The following is a 14,571-nucleotide window of genomic DNA, read 5'->3' as shown; positions in this document are numbered from 1 at the left end:
TCCCCCAAAACAACATGGTCAGGTCAGTTACAGCACTACCCTGTGAGCCTGGTACCAAGCCCTGCCTTAGTTAGGGTTTCCAACTGTGAGGAAACACCATGACCAAAAGCAGCCTGGAGAGGACGTTTAGGTCATCTTAGAGCTCACTGTCCTTCATGAAAGCCAGGAGTGAGGACAAGAAGCAGAGCAGAGACCACCAGAGCACCCGAGAGAAGAGGAAAGACTTCAAGCTGCTTACTGGCTTGCTCAGCTTGTTTTTATATAACCCAAGATCACCTGCCAGAGTGGCACTGCCCATAGTGGGCTGGGTCTTACCACATCAATCATTAACTAAAAAAAATGTGACCCGGCTTGCCTACAGGCCAATGTGATGGAAGCATTTTCTCAATGGAGGTTCCTTCCTTCCAGATGACTCTAGCTTGTGTTGGGTTGACAGAAGAAACTAGCCAGCACAAGAGGTTTGGAGACAAATCCACCTGAATCTGGAAACACTCTCAAAAAGTTTACACAAGAATTTCTAGACATTTCCATTAAAAATGGTACAAACAGCAGTAAACTAAGAGGACTGCAGAACAGGAAATAAGGGTGGTGATATCCAATCTGATCCCAAGGTTTAACAAGTTGGGCAATCCCAGCACTCAGGAGACAGAAGCAGGTGGATCTGTGTGTTCAAGCCCAGCCTGGTCTACAGAGTGAGTTCCAGAATAGCCAGGGCTATACAGAGAAACCCTGTCATGGAAAAAAAACAAAAAACAAAAAAACAATCAACAACAACAACAAAGAGGCTGAACAGTGAGCCGGGCATACTGATGCCTACCTTTGATCCCAGCACTCAGGAGGTAGAGGCAGGCAGATCTCTGAGTTTGAGGCCAACTTGGTCTACATACAGTTTTCCAGGAAAGCCAGGGCTACACAGTAAGAAAACACTAAATAAAAGAAGTTGGATAGTGCTCACCAGTGCACACATCTTAATAGTAACTGGTTATCTAAGGAGGTGGGGAGGATAGGGACAGGAGGGATCCTGGAGCTTAGTAGCTAGCTAGCAGCTAGTTAACTGCATTGATGAGCTCTAGGTTCAGTGAGAGACTGTCTCAAAACAAGGTAGAAAGCAACTGAGGAAGTAACCACCTACCGTGGATCGATCACACACACACACACACACACACACACACACACACACACACACACACACACACACACCACTCTTAGTGTAACTAACACTAGGAGTTTCTTGCAAGGATCCAAGAAAACCTAAGAACACTTGCTGTATTCATTGAAACGGATGACCAAGACTCAAAAAAACAGCAGAAGGTGCCGGGCGGTGGTGGCGCATGCCTTTAATCCCAGCACTTGGGAGGCAGAGGCAGGCCGATCTCTGTGAGTTCGAGGCCAGCCTGGGCTACCAAGTGAGTTCCAGGAAAGGCTCAAAGCTACACAGAGAAACCCTGTCTCGAAAAACCAAAAAAAAAAAAAAAAAAAAAAATAGCAGAAGGTGGAGTTGAGGCCACTCCATAAGGGGAATTCACATCTGGCACACTAATCCAATCCAATCCCATGGCTGGGGAGGTCACAAGCCCTGGTGGGGAGGTTGCTATTGGCCCGCCACAGGGACGAGATGTGTCTTCTAACTGTCCACCCACAGAGCAGAGCTGCTGTCACTTTGGTCAGCAGCCTTTCTGTAGAGCTCACTGGTAACAGCAGAGGCCCAGAACCAGTCAAAGTGCTAGAAATACAGGACTCTTTAGCCATGGGCTAGACACACGGCCCAGCAGTTGAGAGCATGCACTGCTCTTCCAGAGGACCGGAATTAGGTTACCAGCGCCCACAAAGAGCAGCTCACCATTTCCTGTAACTCCAGCTCCAAGGGATCCAACACCCTCTTCTAGACTCAGAGGGAGCCTGCACATACCCACACAGAAAATTATTTCTTAATCTTTTATAATAATTTAAGCCAGGTGGTGGCGGCAGTGGCGGCGCACGCCTTTGATCCCAGCGCTTGGGAGGCAGAGCCAGGCACATCTCTGTTGAGTTCAAGGCCAGCCTGGTCTACAGAACAAGATCCAGGACAGGCACCAAAGCTACACAGAGAAACCCTGTCTCGAAAAACCAATTATTATCATTATTATTATTATTATTATTATTATTATTATTATTATTATTATTTAAACGTTCAACAAAAATGGGAGAGCTCTCTCATTCCTTCCAAGGCTCAGAGCATATCCTGGAAGAAGGGGCAGAAAGAATACAAGAGCCAGAAGAAGGACGGAGAAGCATGGAGCACTGACTTCAGGCTGACAGGGTTGCTGGACTCTTGAACTCACAGCAGTGATGACCTGAACTAGATTGGGTCCATCAACATCTGTCATAAGAGGTGGGGTTGTTCATGGCTGATGGGGGAGGGAGAGATATCTCTTTAGTGGTGTGGACACTGGTAAGGTGCCCACCCGTAACTCCTGTAAACAAACCCTCACCCATGAGCCTGTAATCAATCCTAAAGAAACACAATGGGGGTGTCTGTTTGTCTGTCTTTGTCACTGAGTCTCTCCATTAAAGTAGAAGGGGGTTAGTGGGGAATAGGTGAGGTGGCAAGGGGAATAAGAGAGTCATAGGGGTGAGTGTGTGAACATGTTAAAAATGCATTATCTACATGTATAAAACTACTGCAACAAAATTTATTGTTATGTAAAAATACATGCTTTTAAGGAAAAAAAGCATTTAAAGGGGAGCTGAAGAGATGGCTCAGTGGTTAAGAGCTCTTGCAGAAGACCCAGATTCAGTTCCCAACACTACATGGCAGCTCACAACCATCTGTAACTCCAGTTCCAGGAGATCTAACGCCCTCTTCTGACCTCCATGGGCATCATGCACAGATATAGTACACATACATACATGTAGGCAAAACACTCATACACATAAAATCAATCTCTTTAAAAATTTAAATAATAACTACTGGGGGATGTAACTCTGTGGAAGAGTGCTTAACCAGCATGCATGATGTCCAAGGTTCAAGCCCTGATAGCAGAAAAAACAATAACAGGCAGATCAGAGCCATATGTATTAGTACAGCATCCTGACTCTTAGGTAAGAAGAGGAAAATATAATCACGTATTTGTATTTCTGGTACTGGCACTGTAATTGGGCTTTGAAAGCCAAGATCTATGAAACTGACTATCCTGAAAGTGACTCTGCACACACACAGGGGCTGGGGCCTGCAAACAGAACACCAAAGTGAGTGACAGTGTGGAAAAACCAAGGTGGTGAAACCTGATTTACAGCTTCCTGATTTATGGTTTCCTATCCCAAAGAACAAAATGAAATAGTTTGGGTTTTGTTTTTTTTTTTTTTTTTTTTTTTTTTTTAAGATTTCTATCTTTAAATCATGTGCATATGTGTGAGTGTATGTGCACATGTGAGTGCAGGTGCTCTCAGAGTCCAGAAGAGGTGTCTGATTCCCAGGAGCAATAGACATAGGTCTTTGTGAGCCACCTGACATGGGTGTAGGAACTCAACTCAGGTCCTCTCCAAGAACAGCATGTGCTTTTAACCACCGAGCAATCTCTCCAGCCCTTATCTTCTTCTACTTTCTAAAAGTATAAGAACCACACAAATATATATTACTTAGTAAAATATAAAATGTTTTTAAACTAGGTTAGCAATGTGGTACAATACCCTTGAGGAAAAACGAAGACTGCTGAGAAAAGAAACTGGCCAGATCTAGGCAGGGTGGCACATGATGCCAATGCCCTGGACGAGAAAGCAGGAATATCTCCAAGCCGAGCCTAGGCTGCATATGGAGGAGAAGGGACCGATGCTGTGGGAAGTCCAAAGAGGAGTGGAAGACCCCATATCAGCTCTGTATGGAGCCCGGTGTCGGACTGTTGTTCAAACTACAATTAGAGCATACATCATGATTCTAAAGTTTATCATATCAGTACCAACCTCACCCCTTTGCAGCAAGACACACACCTGCATTCCCTACCATGCCTACTTGGTTCTGCCGTCCTCTGGGTCCAATACATGAGTCATCCCACCACCAGCCAAGCCCTCACTGTGCCCAGTTAAAGCCAGGTATTAGCTCCATGCTACCCCCAGGACAGGATTACTCACAGAGAACAGGAACTTCGCCACAGCTAACTTGGAATCTCAACACTCAGGGTGAAGCTGCTCATTTAGTAGAAATTATTTAAATCAGCCAGCCGTCATCTTTTCTGATTACCTACTGAGTATATGGCTCAAGTTATTTCCTGGTACAAGAAGTGCCAGGTGTTCAGGCCTCAAAAGATAAGGACAGAACACACCATACAATAAACATGGCCTTCCTCAAACCACGATGTAGTCCAATTCCACCACCAGAAGGTTGAAATACGATGGATACATTCTAGGCCAGTAAGATGGCTTAGCAGGTAAACGTGTTTGCTGTCAAGCCTGAAGACCTGCGCTCCATCACTGACACCCCAGTGGAAGGAGAGAGCCAGCTCCCACAAACTGTCCTTTGACCTCCACATGCATGCCACTGCACCCCCCAAACCCAAATAATAAATACATGTAAAAAATGAATAACTATAAAGAAATTAAAAACTAGAGAAAACAAGACATTAGAGCTCAGAATGCTGATACTGTTAACTAAAGCAGACAACTAGGGCTATTGATAAAGCCCAGGGGTAGAGCACTGCCTGCCTTACAAAAGGCCCTGGATTGGATCCTCAGTGCCTATTGAATTAGGGGGAAAAAAGCCTATTGCTTGACTTTTTTTTTTTTTCTTTTTCTTTTTCTTTTTTCCTTCGAGACAGGGTTTCTCCATGTAGTTTGGTGCCTGTCCTGGAACTCACTCTGTAGACCAGGCTGGCCTCGAATTCCCAGAGATCAGCCTGGCTCTACCTCCCGAGTGCTGGGATTAAAGGAGTGCGCCACCACTACCCGGCCCCATTGCTTGTCTTGATCAGACCACTCCTTTGGTTCGGAACCTGTTCTTGAGAAGTCCATGCTAAGTAAAATAGGGCATTCTCTATGAAAAAATAACAACTGTCAAAGGACTTTGAAATTTAACAGATAAGATAAATGTGCATTTTCAAGAATATAACATTTTGCAAAAGAAAAAGTCCAGTAAATATGTGGACTAAAAAAACACTCTAAATATACTCAAAACGGTGTCTAAACCAATCAGAAAGCAAGAAGGCATTTTAGTTTAAAAGCCATGCAATCTGCCCCTTCCTATTAAGATGGTTGCCCAATTTTCTCGCTTATATCCACCAATGTAGCACACGTCACAGTGGCAGAGTGCTAATCAGAAGGAGAGAGCAGAACATTAACAATAAGTAACCATGGAAACTGAGAGGTGAGAAAACATTTGTTTTCTGTTTTGTACTCTCCTGAGAAAACTGGGGCGGTGGCGGGGCACCATGCAGCTATAAAGAATTACCATTCAAAGCTTTGAGAAGAGATTGGTTCATTTCCAGGGAAACCATCAGGCAGCAGCTCAGAGAGGCAAGGCCTCCTGAGTGGCTCAAGACACTCCCCAGGCTGGAGTCCGCCATCTCAAGACACTCCCCAGGCTGGAGTCCGCCATCTCAAGACACTCCCCAGGCTGGAGTCTGCCATCTCCCACATGGACGAGAGAGAGCTCTGCAGCAGAGTGTCCCCGTGCTAAGGAATGGCGCTCCAAGGTGCAGAGTCTCTGAGTTGCTCAGTAGTGAAAGGTCGGGGCGGAGAATGTGCCCCGATGGCACCTGAGGGAAGTCAGTGACACAGGCTTAGTTAGAAGCTGCAATGTTGTAGCGGGCCTGTTCCTTTTACGAGCCTTGTAGACATGCACAGGCCTACCCAGAAAACATCAGAAGCCTCTATGAAAGCCTGTGTCTTTCTGAAAGGGGACTGTGCTTGCTCCAACTCTAGGGAGTCAGGAGGCTGTCAGACTGGAGAGTGGTGTGGCACACCACATTCAGGGTTCTCACCACCTTAGCTCTCTGAGAGGAAGTCATGGTTCCTTTCTCTTTCAGGATGACTTATGACTTCTTTGGGCAAAAAAAAAAAAATGATGGGAAGTCAAGTTTGGGTGAAAACTCACTAGGAATCAGTGCTGGACTAGGTGCAGAGGTCCAGCACCAGAGTCTGGCAAAGACCTTTGCACTCCATCCTTCCTCCCAAGCGTCTAACTACTGCCCAGACACCAGACTTTGCAGACTCTTAGAGTGAGGGCAGTGGCAGCTGAAAGTACCATAATTCCTTGAGAGACCACGAGGTGAACATGAGAAGGCTAACCAGCCTTCTTCCTTTCTCTCTTATTCACGTGCATAAAGGCTGTTCTTAGCTTGACACGACTAAGAGAATGTTTCAGAGATTGCTCCCAACGTCCAAAGACTGCGTGCGCTAGCCACTACTTATTTTTGTCCCCTGGGCTTTTGGGCCACTCTCCAGATGAAACAGAGAACTGTCGTGGCTGCAGTAGAACTGAAGGGGAGGCTTTACTTCCTAAGACCAGCAAGAATTTAGCAAACACTGAGCAGAGAATTTAGTAATGAGGATAGACATTAACAGGACTAATAATATTAGTCTGTTAAAATCATTAGTTTCACTAAGAACTTGCCAAAGCTAAGTGATGTCCCTATTTACCTCCCCAGAAATGTCCCTCTTAAGATCTACCAGAAAGCCCAAAGAAAACATTAGGATTTTCACTCAGGATTTCTTCCCTCCCTGACAGAAATCATTACTAAGGCATTCTGAAGAAGATAGACTTTATAAAAGAACAGGCTTCCCAGATGTTGGCAAAACTGCGCACATGGCAATAGAAAAGTAAGACAAGTGTGCCAAGGTTAAAAATGAAAGTGCTAACGCAAGGGGAGGCAGCTCCAACCAGTCCTGGCCAAGGTGAGGAGCACACAGATACGGAGTCAATTATGAATTTTAATAAGCACCTCATCCTGTCTAACAAGTGCTGGGGAATACACTCATTCTTGCTTAAAGATGCCATTTCCCTTCATGCCAAACAAACAGTACCTCATTAGAGCAATTGGAACAGATACTGATAAAGGGAGTCTTCGATTAAGGTCATGAATCTGGACCGACAGGAAAGCGATGGTGTTTCAGGGCAACAGCCTATTATTGAGAGGAGAATTAAACCTGGTGGAGGGACAGGTGCACTTAATGTGGCACTGGATGGTTTGCAACTTCCAAACCAACCTGCCACAAGAGGACCATGAGCCCTCATTCAATGCACAGCTAAAGAGAAATGGACGTTTTCTTAGGCTCTAGACCAATTTTCCTGTAAGAAGCAACTAAAAAGAACAAAATGCCCTCAACTACCTCTCCTTACGTTAAGGTTATTTGACTCCGAGTTTCCAAGAGTTTATTTACACTTGAAAGTGCTTTTCAACTCATCTCAGAACACCCAGAAGAGAATGATGCCAAGATGCACATGATAATATCCCTTTCTTCTTTTCTCTGGCTAAATGTCAAGCTGCTGAGCTGACAATGTATCTACCTGTGAATAATGTAAAACAAACAAATTCAACAGATCTGCTAATGAATCATCACGTCAATCCAGCAAAGGAAGAAAACACAAGGTCCAGACAGGAATAGTCAGCACTATTTTTCCATTTCCTGACTGTCCCCAAAGGACATTTCTCAATCATCTGGCTCAACTGTATGTGGAGGCAGAGAACCCTGAGCGAATGGAAACATCCCTGCTGTAACTCAACAGCCTGAGGAGGAGAGCTGCATGTGCAACTCAGGAGACAGAAACTCGTCAGAGCACTGCCCAGAAGATGCCTAAGAGAGGCTGATACAGAACACAGTCCGAAAGATGGAGGAGGGAGGGGCAAAGTTTAAGATTCTTAGAAAGATGACACCGTGACCTTTTCTCAGTCCTCTCCAGTAATGATATGGCAAGCATTTGCTCCATGGCCAGGCATGGAAGAGGGAGCAGGAACCGCTGAGTAGTCAGCGGTTTCTGGGTCACTGTGAGGCTACTCTCTTCCTACAGTGAGTTACCTGGAAATATGTAGCTCTGTTGGTTTGCCTCTGCCTTCCTTCTGCCTTGTTTTCTGCAACTGAAAGAAACCCAGACACATGAGGCTGACTAGCTCCAAATCTGCACTCTACACACAACAGCAATAGTCCGTCCTGAGTCATGAAGCTACTTCCAGAAAAGGGTAAAGCTATTTTGTAAAATTAAGGGAGTATGCCAGGCGGTAATCACACTTCACAGACACATTTTTAAAGTTTAAAATGTCAATCAGACAAGTTTCCTTAAAGGAGCCTCAACTTTAGAGGCTCACCATCCTCACCTGGGAGCTGTCCTCTCACCTTTAAAGCTTGAGAGGAAAAGTCCAAAGATCCACTTAGCACTAGATACTTACTTCCCAGGCATGCTCCCACCTTGTCCCTCCTAATGAAATGGCCGTCCCCTATTAGGACTGAATCTAACAGGGTCAGTGGGGTTTTTTGTTGTTTTTTTTTCCCTAGGGGCCAGTTTGCTAAGACCACTGCCCCATATTACCCCACCATCCTATGCTGACTCATGTCTGGCTTCAATCAGACCCTCAGGAAATATGTCCAGTCTGGTAGGCAATCAGGGTCCCACCCGACCACAAGCAGGAACTGGTCTTGCTATTTTCAGTCAGACAGACCCCTGACACTGCAACCACACTTGCTGACCAGGTGTCATGAGCAAATCATAATGATTCCTGTACCAGTAAGAATCTATACCCAATTACTTCAAAGTACACTTAACCACTGCTGGAATTCCCCTAATCCTATTTTAAAAGGAGCCTGCGAGCTTCTCTTGGGAGGTGGGGTGGGGGTGGGGTTGTCATCTGCCACTTTGTCAGATGGTTTGACCCCAGCATGCTAGAATTTTTTTAATAAATGCTCTTGCTGATTGCATGTGTGACTGGTGGTCTTTTATGGGCCTTCCCATGGACCCTAACAATAGTCCTCTCCATACCCAAGGGGACCTGGCATACATGACCATGCTCAACACTACTGAGTCTTTGAAGGCAGTCATACCTCCACAGCAAGGTCATCAGAGTCTCTGTCCAGCCTAAATCACACCTGCACCAAAGCTACATTAAGCTCACCACCTGTCAAGCTTTTCTCTGGGCAGCGTCCCTGGAACAGCTAATGAGTAACTGTCCTTCCATGAGCCTACCACTAGTAAATAAACTAACACCCACAAAGGAAGCGTCACATCCTTTTAGTCATCAATCCGTTACAAAGTTTCACTCCAGTTTATTAGTGATCACACAGAGTATGCAAAATGCAAGTCTGCTGTGGACTGGGTTGAATATAGTGTCTTCCTTCAAAATTCCTGCCACTTACAAACTGAGAAGCAATTGTATTTGGAAATAGGGTCTTTGCAGATATAATCAAGTTAAAATAACACTAAAGTGGCGTAAGTCCTAAGCCAATGACTGCCATCGTCCTAATAGGGAAATGTGGACACAGACACAGGAAGACAGAGGCAGAAACTAGACACACTACCACTAGAACCACACAGTACCAAGGACTGTCAGTGAGCCACCCGACATCACAGAAGTAAGGAGGGGGAGTATCTTCCCAAGAGCCCTCACAGGGAGCATGCAGCCCTACTGACAACCTGGTTGAGACTGCTAGTTTCCAGAAGTGTGAGACAACAGAGTTCTGCTGTAAGCAGTACAGCATACTGGAGTTTGCTAGAGCAGCACTCAGAATGAATGGAAGCAGAGTATAGTGGCTCACACCTTTAATCCCAGCACTTAGGAGCAGAGGCAGGCGGATCTCCGCGAGTTTGAGGCCAACTTAGTCTACAGAGCTAGTTCCAGCCAGAGTTACATAGTGAGACCTATCATTGAAAAAAAAAAAAAAAGAAAGAAAGAGAAAAAGGAAAAAAGAAATGAATAGAGCTGGTTTGTACTTCTAATTGCCTGGTATATGAAGTGAATTCAGGCACTGTGAATGTCTACAATGTTAAAATTACAGGCAAAGCAAAGTATCTTTCAACCAGACCAACCAAATCGCTGAGCTGAATATAAACAGCAATCAAGAGTAATGTTCCACCACAGCTGGGTATTTCTAATTACAACTGCAGGAACTGAGAAAACTGTATGCAAGGACCAGAGTCAGATGGGCAGCTGCACCCCACATCTACAAAGGAGCCCCAAAATTATTAATAGCTATTAAAACCACAGCACTCAAAGTTACCTCTTCTTCTACCTGACTTAAGGCAGTAAGAATGTCACCTGCGCCGGGCGGCGGTGGTGGCACACACCTTTAATCCCAGCATTTGGGAGGCAGAGCCAGGTGGATCTCTGAGTTCGAGGCCAGCCTGGTCTACAGAGAGAGATCCAGGACAGGCCCAAAGCTACACACAGAAACCCTGTCTCAAAAAAACAAAAATAATGTCACCTGCTAAAGGACCAGGAACAGAACTAAGGCACTTCTGGACACGCCCACATATCTCTTTAAATTTAAAAGTTTCCTTACTCTCAGTAGAATAGCAGCAGAAGGAAGTCTATACAGTTACCATATTTCTGTCAGATTTGCTTATTTTGCCCAACGGGCAGTGAACTGTATTCTGCTCAATCTAAGCACTAAGGATTCAAACAACCAGATGGCCAGTGGCCTCAGATCACACACAGGCCAGCATACCTTTTGCTGCATGATTGACAGAGGAGAGAGGTTCATCATCAGATGTGGAGCTGAGGTGCCGGGCAAATTCCCCAATTCGCTTCTGTTTCTTGAGGGGGGCAGTGCATTCTGGGTCGGTTCTCCTCTTCATTGTTACTACAACCATAAATTTCATCAGTCAGCTCTTGGGTTAGAACTACTGGGAATGAAGCAAGGATCCCAAAGTATCAACAACCATCAGCGGGACGCTATTTGGCCACTCCAACCACCTCCCAGGGCCAGCACTTGAACAGCCTCTTCCTCCAAGTAAGGTCTAGGAAGGCGGCTAGCCAATCTCTGGTTTTCAATAACGACGGTAGGTTTTACTAGGAAACAAAATGATCTCAGACTTGGAGACCCCAGGGGCCATTAGTGTCAGATACCAAAAAATTAGATTAATTCAACAAGACACAGGAGGGAAAAAAGCCTTTGAGTACTTGTTATTCTACACTTTGGAGACAATAGTGGCTATTCATGACGATGCGTACTGGAAACAAATTATGAAACTTACTAACAGTCACCAGTATTTCCAAGGACCACCACAGAATAATCTTTTTCATCGCTTTTACCAGAGCAATTCAGATATTATATGACAGAAATGCCGGGATTTGGTTTAATTTCACGTTTTGAAATATGAAAGCACTAGTGTAAGGCATGTTAGCACGAGCTGGGTTACAACCAAGAGTGGGAAAGACCCTGGGGCAACAGGCAGCTGGAGTACTGGGACTCAAAGACATGAATTTTTTCCTTTTTAAACATTTTTTATTTTTTGACATTAATTTTAAGACTAGGAATACACCTCCAGGATAAGGAATGGAGTGCTGGATGTGGCTGGTGTATGCCTGTGTCTCAGCACTCCGGAGTCACCTGAGTTTGAGAGAACTTGAGCAAAACACAAGGGCTTGAGGATGTAGCCCACCGAGGGAGCCCTGGCCCGCATGTGTAAAGCCCTGGGTTCCAGCCCAGCCCTGAAAGGGGAACAATAAAAGAACACGAAGCTGCAAACAGTCAGTACAATGATGGCCATGAGCAGGTAACGAGAAGACAGCATAAAGTTTAAAAAGGAAAAAAATGGATGGCTCCAGCTATGAGTGTGTACAGGTCCTGAATTCAATTCCCAGCACTCACACTGGACAGCTCACAACTGCCTATGACTCTAGCTCTGGGGAAGCAGACACCTCTGACCTCTGCAGGCACCCTCACGAACATACACACAATTTAAAACAGTAAAAATAATTTTGTTAGTCAGGCGGTGGTGGCCAATGCCTTTAATTCCAGCATTCGGGAGGCAGATAATAATTATTATTATTATTATATTTTTGTTTTTCGAGATAGGGTTTCTCGGTATAGCTTTGGGGTCTGTCCTGGAACTCACTCTGTAGCCCAGGCTGGCCTCAAACTCAGAGATCTGCCTGCCTCAGCCTCCAGAGTGCTGGGATTAAAGGCGTGCGCCACCACTGTTCTGGCTCACTAAGAATAATTTTTACAAAAATGGATGGAATGAAATAATTACGAGATCTTCAGGAAAAGTAGTGTATTCACAAACAGAACTCAGAAAGGAGAAAAGATTTAAATAAAGTTAGAGGTATCCTGACATCTTTGGGGAATGAGAACGCAGGAATACAAGAATGGATGTCTATGGCATGTTGTCAGGCACATGGTGGTTTAAAGATCACGCTTTCACTGTGAACTGACTACTCAGTATTGTCACATAAAAATTAGAGCCAGTTCAACGTATTTCAAAACATTTGCTGGAGGGCAAAAAAAAAAAAGAATGGCTTTCCAGCACCAGCAGCCGAAGCAAGAAAGTCGTGGACTTTGAAGAGGATTAGTGATCCTTCCCTCCGAAACCTAGCAAAATCCTGGATCACGTTTCGGTGCCCACGGCTGAACCGACGGACCCAATGGACGACACTCATCCCTTTCTCGGGAGGCGGTTTCCTAAGTGACACGGGCTGCGCCTATCAGAGACTGAAGGAACAGCAAGCAAGGCCTGCGGAGCCGCATTTCACCTGACATCACAGGCCGCCCGAAAAGGCCCACAGGTGAGCCGCTGGAAAGCTCCTCACAGCCTTCCCAAAAGGGCCTCTTTTTAACTCTTCAGCCATGCTGGGCGGGGGGGAACGACTGGGGGCACCGGGAACTCAGTGTGGATCGCGCTGGGGGCCGGTGCGGGAGAAGGGAACAGCCCCGTGGAGGGAAGGCAAGGCGGCAGATACGAATGTCTCCTCCACCGCGGCGCCTTCGACGGGGACCTCGCAGGAAATCCAATCCAATCCTCTCCATCTTCCCCGCCAAGGGGAGGCCACAGAGCTCTCGGGTGACCTACAAAGGCCAGCCGCGCGGGGACCAGGCGGGCACGTCTGAAGTGCACGGCCCCGAGGCCTGCTCCCCGCCCGCCGCGGGCTCCCCGTGCCCTCGGCAGCCTTCGCGCCCGGGCCCGGGTCTCGCACTGCCCGCCCCCCCGGATGCAGAGGGGAGAGACGGGAGGGAACGCCATCTCCCCCGGCCGGGCTCCTCGTTAGGGAACGTCGGGTGTGAGACTGTGTGCGCAGCGGCAGCGGGGCTGCTGGGGAGGAGAGGGGCCAGGGGCGGAGAGAGAAGCCAGCAGAAGGCGGGCAGCGCCGCCGCCGCCGCCGCCGCCACAAGGGGAGGATGCTGCGCCCGCGCGCCCGCCCGCCCGCTCCCCCCGGGCCGCGCGCCGGCACTCACGCTGAGGGGATGGGGCGAGCTGCCGGCGAGCGGAGACGAGGGGCTCAGGCCGCCACTGTCGCCGCCGAGCCTGGCCCTGCAACAACCTCCTCCTCCCTCACTTTCGTTTCCTCCCAGGGCCGGCCAGCTGCGCGGTCGCGCTCCGATCCCGCCCCGCGGGCGGCGCCGCTTGATCACGTCACGAGCCCGCCGGCCCCGCCCCCGCCGGGTTCAGGCTTGGGCCCTGGGAAAAGCCCAGGTCCGGCAGCGCTCGGGTTGGGGGGGGGGGGGGAGCCGGAGGCGCCTGCGCGGAAAGGCGGGCCCGCAAAGAAAGGAAAGGAACCCAGCGTCTTCTCGGGCTCTCTAGGCAAGAGAAATCAATCCTTCGCCTCAGTTTACTTCATCGTGTTATGGGGTACCTGAAGAGAAAAACTCCCGAGGTGTCTGGATAAATTATGCGGCGTTTTACTATTTGTTAACACCAGCTACTCTGCCCCAAGCAGAGTAGCGGGAAGCAGCCTCGACGGCAGTTGTGATGTTTACAGAAAGACAGCTCTGGACATCCGCAGCAAGCAAGCGTTGTTGACAGAAGTAGACAGATAGCAATTCAATCAGGCAGTTAACCTATAGGTCAGAGTCACTTTGTACAGACAGGAATCTAAGGCTGATCTAAGGGACCAGAGACCAGTTTTTACCCGACATAGTTTTGGCAGTGGAAGTATTCTTAGGAGCCTGGCGGTGGTGCACGCCTTTAATCCCAAACTCGGGAAGTAGAGGCAGGCGGATCTCTGTGACTTCGAGGCCAGCCTGGTCTACTGAGCTGGTTTCAGAACATCCAGAGCTACATAATGAGACCCTTTCTCACCCACCCACCCCCGAAAAAAAAATGTATCCTTAGGAATGGCTTCACGAGATGGCATATAGTTCAGTAGCTCACTTACAGTCTCGTCTTCATCATATAGCTTAAGAACAAAGTCAGCGAAGTTGCAAACTGGCCAAGGTCCGAGGCCACTGTTCTCATTTCATAGGACACAGTTAAAAAGGACAGTGGCATAGGAATAGCTCAGTGTCAAGAGTGTTTGCCTGGTACACACCAGGTCCTAGGTTCAGTTCCCAATACCTCAGACGAAAAGGAAAGAACGCCGTCTGTGGCATTTGACCATATGGACAGAGATGGACTGTCATCTCTAATCCCCCCTTTCCCATTTTCAGACTAATGTAACTTTATTGGACATTCTC

At 47.2% G+C, this 14,571-nt stretch overlaps 1 protein-coding gene across 1 annotated transcript in view; it reads right to left on the bottom strand.

Annotated features, from left to right (window-relative positions):
• Cmtr1 (cap methyltransferase 1) overlaps positions 1-13,515 on the bottom strand; it is a 45,247-nt gene extending 31,732 nt beyond the window's left edge. The window contains exons 1-2 of the mRNA XM_028885039.2: positions 13,354-13,515; positions 10,624-10,758 (exon numbers count right to left, since the gene is read on the bottom strand). Of these exons, the coding sequence (XP_028740872.1) occupies positions 10,624-10,753 (130 nt within the window). The 5' untranslated portion in view covers positions 10,754-10,758; positions 13,354-13,515. The remainder of the gene's footprint in view (positions 1-10,623; positions 10,759-13,353) is intronic.
• Positions 13,516-14,571: the final 1,056 nt, after the last annotated feature.

Source organism: Peromyscus leucopus, chromosome 16_21, assembly GCF_004664715.2.
Source record: "Peromyscus leucopus breed LL Stock chromosome 16_21, UCI_PerLeu_2.1, whole genome shotgun sequence".
NCBI classification, from domain to species: domain Eukaryota; kingdom Metazoa; phylum Chordata; class Mammalia; order Rodentia; family Cricetidae; genus Peromyscus; species Peromyscus leucopus.
Note: the sequence above shows the minus strand (reverse complement) of the source record. Positions and strands in the feature narration are given on the sequence as shown.